At 30.7% G+C, this 18,860-nt stretch overlaps 1 protein-coding gene and 1 long non-coding RNA gene across 3 annotated transcripts in view; one reads left to right on the top strand and one right to left on the bottom strand.

Annotated features, from left to right (window-relative positions):
- Positions 1-18,860, bottom strand: part of LOC107447768 (CRISP/Allergen/PR-1) — a 157,340-nt gene that overhangs the window by 69,718 nt on the left and 68,762 nt on the right. For both annotated transcript variants that reach the window (XM_016062772.4, XM_016062770.3), the window contains exons 3-4: positions 13,868-13,955; positions 1,623-1,798 (exon numbers count right to left, since the gene is read on the bottom strand). In XM_016062772.4, coding sequence (XP_015918258.1) covers positions 1,623-1,798; positions 13,868-13,955 — 264 coding nt within the window. The remainder of the gene's footprint in view (positions 1-1,622; positions 1,799-13,867; positions 13,956-18,860) is intronic.
- Positions 1-18,860, top strand: part of LOC107447769 (uncharacterized) — a 95,173-nt gene that overhangs the window by 48,116 nt on the left and 28,197 nt on the right. The window lies entirely within an intron of this gene.

Here is an 18,860-nt window from a genome sequence, read left to right as displayed (position 1 = left end):
TATATATATATATATTGGAGCACTGTATATGTATCTAAATAGTTTTTCGGATAATTTCTCCATTTTAATTTCTTAATTGGCCGAGACATTTCCCAGTGCAGCATTGAAAATCGGGGTTAAATCTTTGAGGGTAGGCGAGACAGGGAAATGTTGAGACGTATGCTATTCCTTTATTATTTCTGATTCCTAATCAGAGAATCTTCACATTTTTTAATACTGAAAAAAAATGTGCTTAAGCAAATTTATATAAAACCCCGTACAGATGAATGAGCTGAAGCCTATCGCAGGACTGGGAATATAGATCATTTGCAATTTAGAAAAGTGTATCGTGTACACTTCACTAATGCTGTCATTTTCTAATATACACTTTGACTGTTTTTCCTAACACTGATATATATTTTTTTTTTAAGTTTTTTTAAGTTTTTTTAAGTTAAGTTTTTTTTAAGTTAAGTTTTTAGTTTTTATTTTTTAAGTTTTTTTTTAAAGTTTTTTAAGTTTTAGTTGTTTAAGATCCATCGCTTGATCCGCTCTTGCAAGGTATTCCCGACATCGCTGTTTTTTTTTAAATTTTAAATAAAGTGCCATTGCCATATATTTCTTGCACTGATATTTTTCTAATCTAAATGATATAAGATTCGTAGCTACCTAAGAGCAGTTAATAATAACAGCAAAAATTATTATCCCAACTACTGAAGAAAGATGAATGAATATAATCGAATAAAATAAATATTAATGCTAAGCGTGGCCAACTCGAAACATCTGCGTAATTTTAATTGCTGTTTGTTATTGGAAAGGTGTCATTTTATTTTCGATTTTCAAATTCTCGAATGAAAAATAAATTGCGTCTGCTCCGTCTGTTTCAGAAAAAAAATCCAACTCGCATCTCCTACTTTCTCCACATGCAAAAGAAATGGATAAGTTCAGTCCTATTGGAAAACATTTTGGAATTGAAGGACTAGAGCTGCAAGTAATCTTGCAGTCAGTAACAGTACACGAATTAACAAACTTTGGAGTCCCAAAGAGGATCGATTCATATACTGTCTCTGATGCTAGAAAAACTATCCTGAGTATAGTTCGTTCACCAAGAGTTGGCACTTGGCTCCGCTTTCATCACGTGGTATAGACGATATTATTTCACTATTGTTGGGAGAAGGATGTGAACAATCCTGAAGAAGGTTGCTATTTGGCGATCATATAGCAAAAATACTTATTTCGCAATCTTCGTGTGCATTTTTTTAGTGCTAAATATTTCATAAATTTCATAAGATTTTTCTCTTTGAGTAAATAGTTTGCCCTTTCTGAGAAATTTTGCTGGGAAAACAGCAGTTTTTAAATTTAAAATATGTTTAATGAGCTAGAGTATTGAAAAGTATAATAGCAGACGATAAAGCAAAAATAAGTGACTGAAAAAGAATTCACTGTTTGGGTTTGGCGCGCATTAAGGGTTGTCTCAATTTTAAGCACGGAGAGGTTTCTCCTGTTACTCTCGCGCTGAAATGAACTCTGCGTCCGAGGAGGTGGTGCCTAGTGCCAACTCCTGGTGAACGAACTATAATATAGACAGGGATAATATAATTTATTCAACGAGAACTTATTAAAGTATTAGAATTTGAAGAACTCACTTGTGAATAATGACCTGTCATAGGATATTTTGGAGCTCTGAAAGGACTAATCCATTTAGGGTAGAAATCTTTAACTTCATCGTAAAGACTTTGAATGGTTTGATCCCAGTCTGAAGATGGCAAAGTATTTCCAGTTTTTGCTCTAGTTGCTATATTTTGACCAACAGAGAAAGCATCTAAAAGATGATAAAATTGTGAAAATAATTATACTCAAATTAAAAAATATTATTTCGAAATTTTTAATATCATGTAAGCAACTTAAATGTTATTAATTAAATCTATAGTCCCAGGCCAAATTATTAGACACACTATAAGATTCTATGTCAAGTCTTGATTATCAGGTGATGCTATTCAGCTTTATTGTTTTTTCCCGACTGAAACCGGTTTGTACTTGTTTACGTACGCATATCAATTGGTTAAATTAGACTATATATAATATAAATTTGACATATTAGATATGTGTTAGATATGCATGTTATATGAATATAGAATATTTATTATATCAGGTATTATATTATTGTATTATAATAATTAGACCAATTTATTAGAGGCACTGTAGTTTCTTAATAATTACATGTTTTGCACGTGTTTATATTCAATACTTTTATATTTAAACATACGTGAAATGGGTTTTTATTCAGGATATTTTTTATATACTTCCTATTTGTATTTATTTTTAACGTATTGCATTGCAATGATAACCAATTGATACACGAACGTAAACAAGTGCAAACCGGTTTCAGTCTCGTGAAAATAATAAAGCTGTTTAGTATCACCTGATAATTAAGATTTTGCATGGAATCTTATAGGGTGTCTAATAATTTGGCCAAGGGAAAAAAATTATTTTATATAACTATGTACTAAGCCTCATTTTTCCAATTTTAAATAGATTCGACATGGTAGATTCTCGGGGAAAAAAATTTATGGTAGAAGGAAATTAACAAACATTAGTTGTTTTTGCTTGCAAAAAAAAGCTGATTTTTAGATAATATTTTATTTTAAATACGATTAACTAAGTAATAGTTTTTAAATAGAAACTTGTAAAATTTAAACTTTAATAAATGATAATGTTTAATCATTGTCGTTATTTACTACAATAGAATTTCCAAGTTACTTTTTAGTTAAAAAATAGCAAAATATCACATAAAATAAATAAGCTTAAGCAAAACAATTTATTTACCGACAAGTGACTTGTCATTTCACCTTATTAATCGATTATTATGTCGATACCTTAAGCTAGAGCTTATTCTGTCTCCATAATTATTGAACCATTGATTAAAAGCTGTCAAACAATGGTTGAAAGCAAATGGTTGAAATGGTTGAATAGCAAAAAAAGCTGTCGAGGAAATTTACCTTTTGTCAAAACACTACAAGTTGATTTTTAATAAATGAACAATATTTCGAATACGGAATGTTAAATTTTGCTTGATAGTTACAAAGTTGACTTTATATGATATTAAATATAAATTAAATATACTCCCTAATTTTATTTACTAAATTGCTTGAATCATAGAAACTGACTTAATTGATGTTTCACAGAAAATAGTGAATTCAAAGAGAGGAATTATACAAAACAAAGCATATTTTTGAATTGACATTTTAGTACCATCAATCGCACAATGATCTTTCGTATCCTACATTAATCATAATTATGCATTAGAAATTTTTAATTAACGAATCCTTAATTTTAATATATTCATGTAGATTTAATAATATCTCTGTAAAAGTATAATACCCCTACCCCATCAAGAGATTACTGATCCTGGGCGCGATTTTTCAATCCAGCAGGGTTTCACGACTCTTGTTTGGCGAATCACTTCCTAGCTGTTGGCGCTTTTTTGGGTAAACGACTTGTTTGGAGTCGCCTTGATCGGAATTTCTTACGAGCAACCTACATGCTTTACCTTCCTCTTCACGATTTTAATAATTTGTTTTCAAATACTCAATTGTATATCGATAACTTTTCAAACAAAGCAATTTATAGATTGTATCTTTTAAAAGCTACGAACATTGGGTTGCACATATCTGTTAGCAAACATTTTAGTTATCCTTTTTGTAACTAAAAGCTTAATGACAATTATTACCTGGAATAAAAATTTTAACAACTCAATACTTTTTCTCGTTTATTTTAAATCTAACTCATGATCAGTATTTTATTATTATTAAATGCATATAAATGAAACGATTGCTTTTTTATAAGAAATGTTCGTTTGTTTGAATCATTCTCAATGATATTATATAAAAATATTTTTTCTTTATTTTTTGTTGCATTTCGTATCTTAAATATAGCAATTAATAAATTAGGATGCATGTTATAGTTAAAAGATTTACCGTGAGGTAGTAATGATTCACCTTCTTGATATTTATTTATAATTTTATTTTCTAATATATATGTATTTATGTTCCTTGCAAATGTAAAAAGGTGTTAGAATTTTTCCTTTTGCTGCTTTTTAACAAAGCAGGAATCAAAAATAATTATAGCAAACAAAATATTTAGATTTCGTTTTGATATTCTTCTATTGCGACATATTAAATTCGCAGTGATGGCTGAATCGAGAAATATTCCGCCAAGAAGTTTGCTACGGTAAATCTCTGTTTTACACTGACTTCAATTATAAAAAAGTATTAACATTTCTAATACGAATATTTTTTTTAATTTTTAAATAAGAATAATAAGGTATGTTTTTGACATATGATACAAAGATAATCAAAACAAAAATAATAAAACTATAATAAATAAAACTAGCTATATAATAAAACAAATATGAAAGTTAGCAAAAAAATAAATAAATAAATAAATAAAAAAACCAACTAGTTCTACAAAAAAAAAAAAATATTCTGAGCATCTAAGGAATTAACATGAAAAAATTTATTAATTATTTATAAATCGAGTCAAATATAAATATATCCTTTCTACCACCATGTTACAAATAGTAAATTAATTGAATATATTATTTTCACTTAAATATTTTTTTTAAAATTCACTAATTTTATTACAAGTTCATACTAGTATATTTTAAATATAATTCAATGTGTATATTTCAATATATTTTAAGTTGATTTATATATTTTAAATTTATTTAATATAATCGATATTTTAGCGTAGTAATGTTTAATTTATTGTCATTTTTATAAATTTTGATTTAGTAGCGTTGCAATTGTGGGACTAGTAGTTATCGACAATGTCAACCTTCATCTATGAAAAGGTACCCCACCATAGAATCTAGTTACCATGTCTCATATACTAGTGAATTGGAATTATATTTTAGTAGTGGTAGATACACTACAGTACTCCCCCACCAGAATTATATTTGTGATAGAATTCGATGAACGAATACCACTAGTTGATTCATTGCTGTTTTGTGGGAAGCCGGGAGAGCTCTATTAAGATCACCGTACTTTTTTGATCGTGAGAGCTGTACTGATCGTGAGAGCTGTATTAAGTTCGTTTGCTGATCGTGAGAGCTGTATTAAGTTCACGGTCGTGGTCACTCCTGTGCTGCCTTTAGCAGTCGAGTGTATACATTGTATGTGATAGAGCCTGAGAAACAACAGCGTGAGGACGACGATGTCGCAATTACAAGTAACAAGTCAACTGTTCAGTGTGAACCATCCATCGAAGTAGGCGTGTTCAAATCGTAATAGGAGTTTCTGCCAAAGTAGGCGTGTTCACATCACGTCCGAAGATCACCAAATCGGGGCTGGTAGTTATCGACAATGTTAACCTTCATCTATGAAAAGGTACCCCACCATAGAATCGAGTTAACATGTCTTATATACTAGTGAATTGGAATTATTTTTTTGTAGTGGTAGATACACTACACATTTTTTGTTTCATTTACTTATTTATCTGTTACTTTTATTTAATTATTTTCGATAATTATTTAATGATTTGAGCCGTGTGATTTCGAGTTTGGCATGGCTTCAATAATATCCGTAACATCTTTTTCTTTTTAATGTCGCTTTTTATATCCGATTGTGGGTGGTCACTTGCGGGAGAGCCTAGTGCCAACTCCTNCATGTTGGGTGAAATAATTTTTTCTTTTCGGTTTTGATTGCAATATACAAGGTGGTCCTAAAATATATGTCAAAAATGTAAAGGTAGGTAGAGGGGACATAAATAAGCATATTTCGTAATGTGTGCGCGGTAATAGCACATTAAAGCACTAGCTTGTAAAGCAGTATGAATCAAAGGAAACTGAAAAGACAAGTAAAGACAAAAGAAAACAAAAATTAATCAACAGTTTGCAAGAGGTGCTCGAAAGAGCAGCCACCAACAGCGATACAAGATTCACAGAGACAGCGCATGTATCAACGTACATTGGAAAAGACGTCAGGCATGTCGAGCACATGTAAAGCAGCAGCAGACAAGCGGGCAACAAGATCTTCTTCAGATGACGGGACTCTTGTACACCAGGCTTTTAATATGACCTCAAAAGAAAAAATTCAAGTAGGTTAAGTCCCGCAGAGGACTGATCGTTAAGACACGGTTCCCAGCAGATCACCGAAGTCAAGCATCACTGGCTGCGGTCAGTGTACGGGTGGGTGATCACTTGGATCAGTCTGCGTTGGGACCGAGGATGTGAGGTATGGGTCCACGTTAAACTGTTCTACCGTTAAGTGCTCGACTTTGCGTGCAGGTTGTCGGGCAACCGAAGCGGGGGTGCCATCCCCTCTGCAGAGGATCAAAATTGTGATGGCATGTCTTCGGATCATCCTGAGGGATGTTTCCCAGACCAATAGCCCATTGTGCAGCTCTAGTGCTACGTAAATGAACTGCAACTACAACTACAACAACCAAGCAGGTTAAATCAGGAGAACGCGCTGGCCAGGGAACTGGACCTCCCCGTCCTATTCAATGCTGGCCGTAGACAGCATCCAGGTGATTCCTGACGTTCCGACTGAAGTGAGCTGGGGCTCCATCGTGCTGGAACCACATTCTTCTGCGAACAGCTGGAGGAATATCTACCAGAAGTTCGGGTAAAACCTCCTGTAGGAAGATGTTGTACGTATGGCCAGTTAAACGACTAGGTAGAATGTACGGTCCTTGTAAGTTATTATGCACAATGCCTGACCAAACATTAAGAAAACCTTTCTTGGTACGCGTGTGCTATTGTGCCATGTGGATTGCCATGAGCCCACAGGTGAGAATTATAGATGTTAAACACACACGACCGCATAAAGGTAGCCTCATCAGTAAATAAAACATCTGCTGGGCAGGTTGGATTGGCTGTCGTCTGCTGTAGAAACCAACGAGCAAAATTGAGACGTGGAAGATTAATCGTCAGGGGTCATTGCCTGCACTTTGTGCAAATACATTCCGTCTTCATGTGAAGTTCTCAAAACACTTTGATGGCTATCACACCCAACGCACGTCCTACAGCTATCGAGATTGTCGAAGGATTTTTCTCTACTGTGTTTAGTATTCTGCTTTCCACTGCAGGAGTTCTGTGATATCTTCCAATGCCAGCTCCACGTCTGGAAGCATAAAACGATCCACTTACTTGTGCGTAACTCCCGATGAAGACGTTCGAATGTTCGACGATTCGGCTGATTTCTATCCGGGAATCGCTCCCTGTACATCCTCTGAGCTGCTAATCCGTTTCCTTTTGCAGTCCCATACATGAAATGCAGGTCGGCAAGCTCAACATTGGTGAAACGATGTATGATGTTTGAATCCCGCTAGCAAGCATTTTTATACGCCGCAGTCATCAGTGCTCCCTACCGACTCAAGTCGGCATTACCGCACACACAATCCTATATGAAATATGCTTATGTAGGTCCCCTCCACCTACCTTTACATTTTTGACATATATTTTAGGACCACCCTGTATTTGTTAAATCATTAAAGGCTTTGATTTTTCTTGTTTTTTAAATTTTAAATTTTTTTAGCCGTGTTCTTTGCCGAATTTGTGTAAATTAATTATGAGATTTTATTCATTTCTTCTTTAATATTTTGCATATCGTCCTCTGACGCTTTTTCTTCCATCAAAAGGAAATTATTCTCATCAAAATTTCGATCGGACAAGTCTGTTTCTTCTCGGTTATGTCGGTCAGTATTATTTTTAAATTTCTCTTCTTTATTTCTAAAGCTTAAGAAAAAAGATTTTGTCACACATTTTTCACATAAACCTAGCGAAGCTAACTGGTGTTTAATAAAGTAATTTTTTCAAATTGCAAAAACTTAGTTGATAAGAAAGACAATATCTACTGATAATTTCTAAAACTGATATCTTATTACCTAGTCTGCATTCCTTAAAATAATTTACAATATTTTCACATCATTAAATCACGTGGAAAATTATTGCTGCAATAACCTATTACCCAAATTTACCTTTTTTAGGGAATGAAATTAGATTTTTTATGTCTGCTATCAATATGAAATCTCTAACTAAAATATTTTCCCCTAGGAAATAAAAAAATAAACATTTAACTATGTAGTCAGTAATATGTATTACGAAGAAATTCAAATTCAATTAATTGAAAAAATTTAAAGACTAATTTGATCTTCAATATTATTTAGCAGAGTTTTAATAATTCTCCTTCTTTTCTTATTTAACGTTTCGTTTCTATTTTACAATTAAATAAAAACTACTCTTATAAAGCTGCTATGTTATTTTTTTCAAATTATGTGTTGCATTTTTTTAAAAAAACAAAGTGTCGATTGCCGTTATTATGATACTAAAACAATCATTAAGCTGCCTTAGCATATGTATATATAAATCGATCACACTTTCAAAGAAATATTCTACAATAAAAAAAATATTACGATTGAAAAACCATGATTTTCATAATTTTTAATATATCTTCCCATAAAGTTTATGGTATAGACTCATTTTCTCATAGATAACTGGTTTCAAAATTATTAATTAGATTGTGAGTTTTTTGAATTTTAAAACAATATGCATGTAATGAATACTTGACTGTCTATAACAAAACTGAGAAGAACTTAACATTTCTTTACATTTTTAGCTTATTTTTTTAATTAAAGTGGAAAAATGTTTATATCGATTATGCTTTCTTAATTAGTAAGTTACTGTTTAACATTTTAATTTTTGGAACTTAAAATTTATGAATCAATTATGTTATATATCTTTCAAATTCCTGAATAAATTTGATTATTGTGCTCCACAAAATACTAAATTTTATGTAATTATTTATAAAATCTTGATATTATTATTGTACCATCAAATACAAGAATAAATAATTAATAATTTGAAAGATTAAAAAATATCTACTTGCAACCTGCAACTGACAACAATAAATCAAAAATCAATTTTTTGTCGTTTTTTAAGAAAAGAAAAACAAAACAAAATTCAATTCCAAGTATGGAGAATCTCTCCACTCACCCTTCCTTGCGGCTGCGAAACAAAGAATCACACCCGCTTTTAGAGAAAACTCACTAAACTGCAGAGCTGGTGGGAAATGCCGCTGGATTGGAAAATAGCATTCTGGGCTGTGACCAGGAAGGAATCTAACGGTATATGTACTCTTGGATATTGTGCTATGTATATTTCAAATATAGCCATTGAGGATACTCTCCCGAAGAAGCAATGAACATTGTATAATCAACATAGGTTACAATTATCGTCATTTATAGATTCAATAACAAAAAGTATGAGGGAAAAAGTATGTGGCAGACATGCAGAGATCAGATTGTCCCAGCTTTAGTAATGAAGAAATGGAACTGTCATATTTCCCAGGCTTAAGCTTTTCTGATTTTGACTTGGAAACTATACGGAACCACATTTTAGCTTTTGCTTCAGGACTGCTCCATAAATTTTTCAACATTTAGATTACCTACTAATTCCAAATTACTGATAATGGGTTGTGCATAATGATGCACGCAAAGTTATAAATAATTTGAATTGGATGATTTTTCCTGTTTTTTCTTCGTTTTCCTTATTGATAGATGTAGTTATGATAATCCTACATCTTGATATGCTGCCAGTTAACTGAGTTCAAATGGTCTTAAATAACTGAATCATTAGAATAAATAAAAATGCGTGAAACTAAGTGAGTGAAAAGGAGTATTTATTTATGACTTGCAGGTGAATCGTAAATGTTCAAATGTTAATAATCGAACGTAAACTCATATATGCAGGAAAGACAAGTAAAACGAAGTGGTAAATGAAAAAAACTGTATCTATGAATGAACTATTCTCAATATCTGTTTGCATTAAAATAAAATTCAACACTCTATTGCCTCACCTCTAACGAGGGCAAGAATTCATTTGTACAAAGCCTCATTTAAACGAATAGCTTGAGTTAGATAGCTAACATCATTTTTATGTTATTTTGTATACATTAAATCAATGAAGTTGTATCTTGAATTTAGCACAGTGTAGTTGTCGTTGTTGTCGTCTGCCATTAAGGCAGAGGGGGTGCGATTTCTCTTGTTTTCCTGTGGCACCATCTACGGCCAATAATTCAGCTTCTGCCACACACATGCGTCTCATCCAATGACAGGGCGGACCCATTCTTAGATCCATTCATTCATCCACAAATCGTTATTTTGACCTGAACAGGAGAACGATCCACCTGAAATCCAGTACCCCCAGAGGTATAATTTGTTATGGAAATAGAGAGGACGTTGTGATCCGACAGACTTAAGGTATACCAGTCACCATTTACTACACGAGGAGTCACCATCAGCCGGCCGGATTCGAACACCCGTTCTCACGAACGTAAGTCCAGTGCCCTACCAACCAGGCTATTCCAGCCATCTTCCACCATTAAAATCTACATGTTATCATTTCCTAAGACATTAAAAGATTGAAACTATTACCAATCAACTTATTTTTTTTAAATTTTATTATTAATAGTAATACTTTACTTAAAACTGTTGAGAGATTGTTCTAAAATTATATTCAGGACGATTACTGATTATATTTAAGTAGGATAAAGTTTAGTGATTATATCGAGTAATATTTTAAGGACTATGACAGCTCAGTGGCTAGAGAATCGAACTTCGATAAGGCCCATGGAGTACATGCGATATACACGCTCATAAAATCTGTGGATTCAAACGTCTTGGGTTCTTTTGCTGAGCGGTACCATGGATACAGGGATCTGTGGAAAATCTCCACCATCTACAGATCTATGTATAAATTAAAGAAGTGGCCCCAAGAATGAGTGGTGAGACCCATGATGAAGTCCATCTATCTGTGGGATTCTGAGCCAATTTTACTCTTGCGGTACTCTTTTGTCAAACGAAAACCCCATTCGGACTTAATTTGCAGAAGCCAATGGTTGGCAAGCTTGGCTTGCCCAAGCATCATTGGAAACAACAAGTATTTTTAATACGCATATTGTTGAGAATTATTTTTTATTGTTACGAGCAGTAATTTAGGAATTTCAAAAACAGATCAAAAATAAATTTTACATATTTTAAATTTATCTTCTTTATTTTTAATTAATAGCATTAATTTCATTTTTAATTTAATTTATCCATCTGTTTTGGTCTGTAACAAAAAAACGCCGATTCTTAAAAATTAAACCATTATGGTTCATAAAAGTCAACACAAGAAAATGTCTTGGAAGTTACGTTGTAAGAATCTTCAATGACCATTTGAACCAGAAAATAAAGAAAAGAGTTATCAAAATCTAACCATGCGTTGTCAAGGTCATTTTAAAAGAAAGGAAATCGTCTCATTTTACACATTATAAAATTTCAAAAAGAAGAGGTTGGTTAAAATTTAATACTTCTTGTTACCCGTTAAACAAATTTATTTTGGATCATAATTACCTAAAATAGGATCTATGTTAGACATTTTACATAAGAGAAACATTAGATATCATTTGAATTAAGAATAGCAGTTTCATTGTTTTTATAGACTCAAGTGTCACTACACTTTCTGTTTATGGTAATATTATACTCTAAAAACTATTTGATTCCCTCTCAATAATTGAAAATTCCATAGAAACAGTTCTAAATAATACATTACTCCTGTAAAAGCTTTTATCATTAAAACAGGCTCTTCGGAAATCATTTTTATCTTCAAACGAATAAAAAATATTTTATTTTAGAAATAGACCCTTCTCAATATTTTTCATTTTAAAATTGCACGCCTTAAGAAAATTTTTTTTTTTAAACGGACTCAGTGTATAATATCATAATTTTGATACTACATCTCTTTCTAAGACATGGTTTACTCCAAACAATTACACAGAAAAATTACGGTCAATGACCGACAAAAAGTGTTCCAGCCACTAACCGTAAAAATAAAATTATGTCCCTAAAGCTGTCATGACCTTAAAATACAAGTCTCCCCCAAAAAATTTTCCCGTATAATATATGGTCCCTGACCTTAAATTAACACTATGTAATTTTTGAGACTCGAACAATTTATTTGTTGGATCATTGGTGAAACTTGGAACAAGGCGAAATAATGTAGTGCTGCCATCTGTTGAGAAATGAGAGAAGGATATGTTCGTGTTCGCCACTATAGGGGAAGTGTGAGAAAGAGTTTCTTTGATATCGGCTGGGATCGGACCCGAGACCTTTGGGACTGTAGGCAGATGCTGTAATCACGTTAGTAAATGAAAACACTCCCAATTGAGTTAAAAAGTTTTATAAAGTACCTGACGCAATATGAAGTTGTTTGAAACCCAACTAATAATAGAAGTAAGTTATTTCGATTGAATCGTCGATTAAATGGACTGTGAGAATATTAAAACAAGTAACAATTGTAACAAATTTATTTTAAACAAATGTATAACGCCATTCAACCAAGACGTTTAAATACAAAACGTCCATTAAGCCCAAGCAAAGATAAAAAAAAATAGTATCCAAAACCAAGATCGGCGCCAACACTTGGCATGGAATTATCCTTTAGTATACTTAAAATGCCCAGATTGTTATTTAACAAAAAAATTATCTAAGACAATATATAATTATTTTTGAAAAATAAATCATCTATATTATAAAAAAATTCTATTTTACTTAGTTGCTAGCTATATTTTTTTTTATCGTTATTAATTATTCTTCTGAATCTTATTCAAAATTAAATTAGCTATTAACTGCTTTTTAAAGATCTTTTTAAAATCATTCGAAACATTACTGAAGTATTTATAGAAGCGCAACAACTTTCATTCTGTATGCATGCATATACAGCATAGATATGCTCAGTGGACCTGCTATTTTCTAATAAACTTTTGAAAAGAAAATTATAAACTGTTCAATTTTATTATGTCCTAGAAAATTATAGCTGTTTAATAACGACGGGTCATTCTGTCATTTTTCTCAGTTGTCACATTTTATTATAGATATTTTAAAAAATTATAAAACAAAATAAAATAAAATTTAGAGAATATTTAAATATTATAATATAATAACTAAGCAAATAACTAAGTTTCAAGATTATATTATCCGATAAAACTTAAAATATGCAAGTTTATTTTCATATGTTTTATTGTATTTTAATACACAAATTTATCTTTACAAGATAAAAGGAAATAATTTTTATCGTATAATGTAATGATATAAAAATTTTAGGAAAAAGATAAAATTTCAAAGTAGATGATGATTAATATGTAAATAAAAAAAGTATTTAATGAAATCAATAATAAATCATTATTGCTGAGTCATTATCAACGAAATAACATTGAGATATTATTGATTCTTTAATTTTTTCAAAATAATAGTTATCTCAACTAAGTTGCGTTAATTAATTTGGAGGCAAACATAAAAAAGGTTTTCATTGGACTTTCTCAGTAGAATGATATCTTAGAAAGTGACAATGACTAAAGTTACCTAATCTATGGGGCTATCTTCATTGTTGATATATTTATTTATAAATAGTTAATTATTATAAACATAAAGTTAGAACAATCTTCTTTGCATGTTGTGTAAGGCTTATTGACTGATCTGCAATTTGGACAGTCGTATTGAAATGTGCATTAATCAGCATGTTTTTGTAGCACTGACTAAAGTGATCTAATGTATGGGGTTATCTTCATTGTTGATATATTTATTTATAGATATATCAACAATGAAGAAGTAGTTAATTATTATAAACATAAAATTATAACAATCTTCCTTGCATGTTGTGTAAGGCTTATTGACTGATCTGCAATCTGGACAGTAGTGTTAAAATATGCATTGATCAGCATATTTTTGTAACACTGATTAAAGTGATCTAATCTATGGGGTTATCTTCATTGTTGATATATTTATTTATAAATAGTTATTATCATAAACATAAAATTAGAACAATCTTCTTTGCATGTGGTATAAGGCTTACCGACTGATCTGCAATCTGGACAGTCGTGTTGAAATATGCATTGATCAGCATGTTTTTGAGCAACTGCTGCCAGTTCTTCATCCCAAACCTAAAAGATAAATTAATATATGTCATGCTAATGTAATTTAGTTAATAGGAATATACAGGTTTAGAAATTCTATAATTAATTTTTAACAATAATTCTAAAATAATAAATGAATTCTAATAACTTTATTTAATCAATTGATAAAAATTAGTTAATTACTATACTTAGAAAAAAAAGTATGGTCAAAACTACCTGAATATGGTAAAATTTACTGTGTTTCTGGCTCTATGGAAGCATCACAAAATTCGGTAACTACTTCCAAAGCTCTTTAGTAATAATTTGGGTAAAATTAACAACAAAATATGGTTTTATAACATGTGATAAAATTTAAAAAAGCAAAGAAGTCATCTTTTAATTTACAAAATTTTTTTAAATATGACCCATTCCTTCTTTAAAAAGACATAAAACATTCATCTTTTTGATTATATTTTTATTTTAACATGAAAAGTTTCCAAAAATACTACTTCCTGGTGTTTATAACAACAATTTCATTGAGATTTAACATTCGAGCTCTAAAACTCCATAAAATTAAAGAAAAAACTTCCTCTGAATCCATAACCACATAATTATGTGGATAAAACATTTATTGGTTCAAATTATTCAGCCTTAAAAATTTTATTATTAATCTAAATATTAAAAAAAACCGAGCAAATTGCTTGTATAAAAGATACTAATATTAGGATGAGATGAGAAAAAGACTCTATTCATATTATTTTAGAAACAGTTATTGTAATAATGTAACAGCAATAGAAAAGAATTAATCACTCATTTTACTCAATTTTGTTGAAAATAATGATTTATTGCTCTTATTAACTGCATTCTCTAAACTTGTTTAGAACTTTGTAGAAACAGAATTCTTGTGGCACCCAATTAGTGTTAATTAATTTAATTTCAAACTTTAGTCAAATTTGTCTAATGAGGTCAGACATGGATTAATTTTCATTAATTAGGCTTGTGAAATAATTGTAAATATTTCGCCCTTTATGAACAATTTCATAAAAAGCTGATAAAACTGATTAAAATGCAGATCATGAATAATTAATTAGAGTTCTCTTGAGAAAGTTTGATAATTAGTCTTGTTAAAACCATTTAAATAATTTCGATTTTTTTATTTATTTATTTTTTTTTTTTTTTGAGTTTGAGAAAATTATAAAATTGTTTATGATTACAAATTGAAATGTTTACTTTAAAAAGAAATATTAACATCAGCTAGTTGTCGGTATTTCACAGTTTCGTCACGAAATTCAGCTATAAATAACCGATTTACAGAAAGTTTAATTTTTAAAAAAGTGGTAATAGAGATAGTTGAATTTTTTGGGTGATATTTCCCTTTACGAAGCATTGAGTAATGAGGTATAGTGCGGGAAGAAAAACGGACCACAGTAAAGAACTAATGATAGGATCTTCACTTTCTAAAGTGGTTCAAAAAGATAATCTCGAATTTGCTAATTAATTATAGCAGACAATATTTTAAATTACGAAATCACACACAAAAACGTACTTTATCTGAATAGTTAAATCTTTAACTATTCAGATAAAGTACATACGTTAAAAGTACTTTATCTTTTTTTAACGGATTCGGATTTCTGACCTCTAAAATATAGAAGGTAGCAGCAATCTTGAAAATAAGGTTCCAATAGCTTGGTCCACCGAGGGGTCCAAAGTTAGGACACCTTAATGTCAGTTTCACTTTTTGCGTGATTCACCATATCTCGAGAACTTTTGAGCGAACTGAAAAGTTTTTGGACACAATTATAAAATTCGTTTATCCAAAGATAATTCCATGCAAAATTTAACTTTTAGTCATCGATTTTGCTATTTCGTGTTTTCCCATTTAAAATTGAATTCTTCAAAATGATGCAAAAATTGTATATCTTAGAATACTAATTAAAGTTATTAAATAAAACGAAACAATGAATTATTAACTATTATTAAATAAAATAATAAAAAATAATAAATATTTACTAATACTTATATTTTCCATGGAATTATCTTTGGATAAACAAAGTTTTCAATTCACTCAAAATTTCACGAGATATGATGAAATACGCAAAAAGTAAAATTAACATTAAGAAGGTCCAAACTTTGAACCGCTCTCTTGACTAATTTATCGGGACCATATTTCCATGATTCCGGCTGCATCCTATATTTTTGGGATCAGAAATGAGAATCAGTTAATTAAAAAAAGTATGTTTATTCCAAAGAAAATATATTTTTGTGTATGATTTCGCTACTTAAAATATCGTCTGCACTAATCAATTAGCATATTTGAGGTAACGTTTTTGAACTTTTAAGATTGAGTCCTAGAATATGAAGATACGATCATTAGATCCAAAAGTTTTTCAGAGTGGTCCATTATTTATTTTGTGCACTGTACATTATGAAAAATTTTTCTAAATTTAAATTTAAAAAATTTTAATTGCGAATCCTCTATTTTTTGTTGATAATAACTTCTTTCTGCAATAAAAAAACACACTACAATTACTTAAATCTCCCTGGAGAGAATTAAAGTGCCCTTTTTCTGTGCGGGAGGAACAAAAATGTAAATTTTAACTTTTTTAAAAGACTAAATTTAAATTTTTTTAAAAGTCTAATGGCAGGCATAATTTTAAATACTTTAAGTATGAAATCCAAAGTAACAGCAAAAAATATGCATGAAATGTAACATTCCCCATTATCTACTTAAAAACCTTCATTTTATACTACCATTATCAATTCTAAACTCATTTTCTTGATTTCTATATCGAGTCTAGGTTGGATTAAGGTTTTATATCCTACTAATAAACCACATTTCTTTCACTTCACTTAATCTAATTGTAAAGCTCAAACTAAATCTTACAAAAAAGGATTTCTTTTGAGCTCTCTACTCAGCGATTTTTTTCGATTGTAATCAGATATTTTTAATAGAATGAATAGAAATACTTAACAGCAACAAATTCTTGGTAAAATTTTTTTAACACTGGTATTCAAATTTTAAAAATTAAAATCGATTTAAATTAAATTTGGTATGAAGATAGGTTGAACACAATTAGAATTCACGCGTTATTATGCGTAGTTGGAAAGTATAAAACAAGAGTTACAGAATCGAACAAAAAATAAAGAATGACTTCCGACAGGCTGAAAAATTATGCAATTAATAAGACATATTAATTATTCTTGAGATCGCTGAATGGTTTGGATGAGTGTTCCATGCATGGGGTACAGTTAGTTGCATATAATTAATATAATTGTTAATAATTAGTTGCATATAATTAATATAGTTAGTTGCATATAATTAATATAGTTAGTTGCATATAATTAATATGGTTAGTTGCATATATTTAATATAGTTTATACAAGCTTATAGTTGAAACAAGAGGATCAGGTTCACCACAATATCAAAGTGACAGTTTCAACAATTGACAATTGAACAATTTCATATCTGAAATATTTTTGAAACTGAAATAGTTTAAAAAATTAGACTAAAGTCGATCATTACTAGTAATTAACATGGATTCCTGTATATGTTTTTTTAGTCAGTATTAAGAATGACTAAAAGTTTAAACCTGTGGGGATCTTATCAGACATCTGGAAATTAAAAAATGTCAAGTCTATTAGCAGATAAAAATTTAAAATTTTCATATGAAAATAAAAAATTTTGAGCGAGTAAACCAACTTCTAAGTAGGTAACAAGTCTTAAAATAACATTAAAAAACATCAACGCAGGAAATATCGGGCAATGGCCTTTTACCTTAAGAGAACACAAGTCGTCGCTTTGAAACTGAACCGTAGTAACACAAAAAAATCGAAAAAAGATATTTGGGTCATTTTGTGTGAAAAAAATCACCCTTTTAAAGAGACAACGTGTTATCTTCATAAGTTCCATAAAATTAATTTAGAGAGCAGATAAATTCGCTTTCTTGAAAAGTTAGAAATCGCTCTCCGGAAAAACTTGCTTTTTTGAGTTACCACGGTTTAGTTTCAAAGCGACGAAGTGTAGAAAATATGGGGCAATACGTCCTGCTAGGTTATTCCTAATAATGCACGGCTATTGATAAAAATCTATGCCTTTCTTATTAAGGGAAACCAAATAAAATATGAACCTAATTCAAGATATTAATTTGAACTAATGCTAATAAATCTTCATCATACTAGTTAAATTCATATTTTACACTTTGTCGGTTGGTTTGTCATTGTGCACAAGTACAAAGCAGTATTTGAAGTCTTTAATCAATTCAGACTTCATCGATTTTCAGCATTGTCAGATTTTTAACTTTACCAAAAATACAATGTTCGGTTCTTCATTATTATTGCCAGTATGTAATTGATCAGTATGTAATCAGGTGTGATACTTTCAACAGACAATTTCATATATTTAATTATTTTTTACAATCTTTTACATATTTAATTATTTTTTACAAAACTTTTTGCGCCATGCAGTCACTGTTACTTTTCAAAAGACATGGAAGGGTGAAAGATCATTTGTTGCCATATTGGTCAATTCTGGAAACGGAACCGTTAAATCAGGCACCGTTAACCTCATCTTTGCTCGATTTCTGTTCTTTCGATTCTAATGGGTGTTACGCGTGAGCTTGAGTGAGCACTAGAAATTTTGAATGCTAGTTATTTTATTTGTATTCATGGTTATTTTGTAACCGTCGTTGAACAGCCAACCCAATTTTTGGGTTTACGACTACTAATGTTCAACGCCGTAACCTTGTAATTTTGAACCCAATCCAGAAGACAAGGGAACTCCTGGATCAAGTATTGGGAGAAATTTGCCTTCGTGGAGGAATTTTTTATGGAAATAACCTGCATTTGCGTTACATGGAGAGAAAACCAAGAAAACCTCCCACGGCTAGCCTGATGGCAAGGAGACTCTAACTCATGATCCTTCTAACACTGAGGATATAACACTGTGGTCGGTGC

This window comes from Parasteatoda tepidariorum, chromosome X2 (assembly GCF_043381705.1).
Source record: "Parasteatoda tepidariorum isolate YZ-2023 chromosome X2, CAS_Ptep_4.0, whole genome shotgun sequence".
Classification (NCBI taxonomy): Eukaryota; Metazoa; Arthropoda; class Arachnida; order Araneae; family Theridiidae; genus Parasteatoda; species Parasteatoda tepidariorum.
The sequence above is the reverse complement of the archived record's forward strand: the minus strand, read 5'-3'. Positions and strand labels throughout refer to the sequence as shown.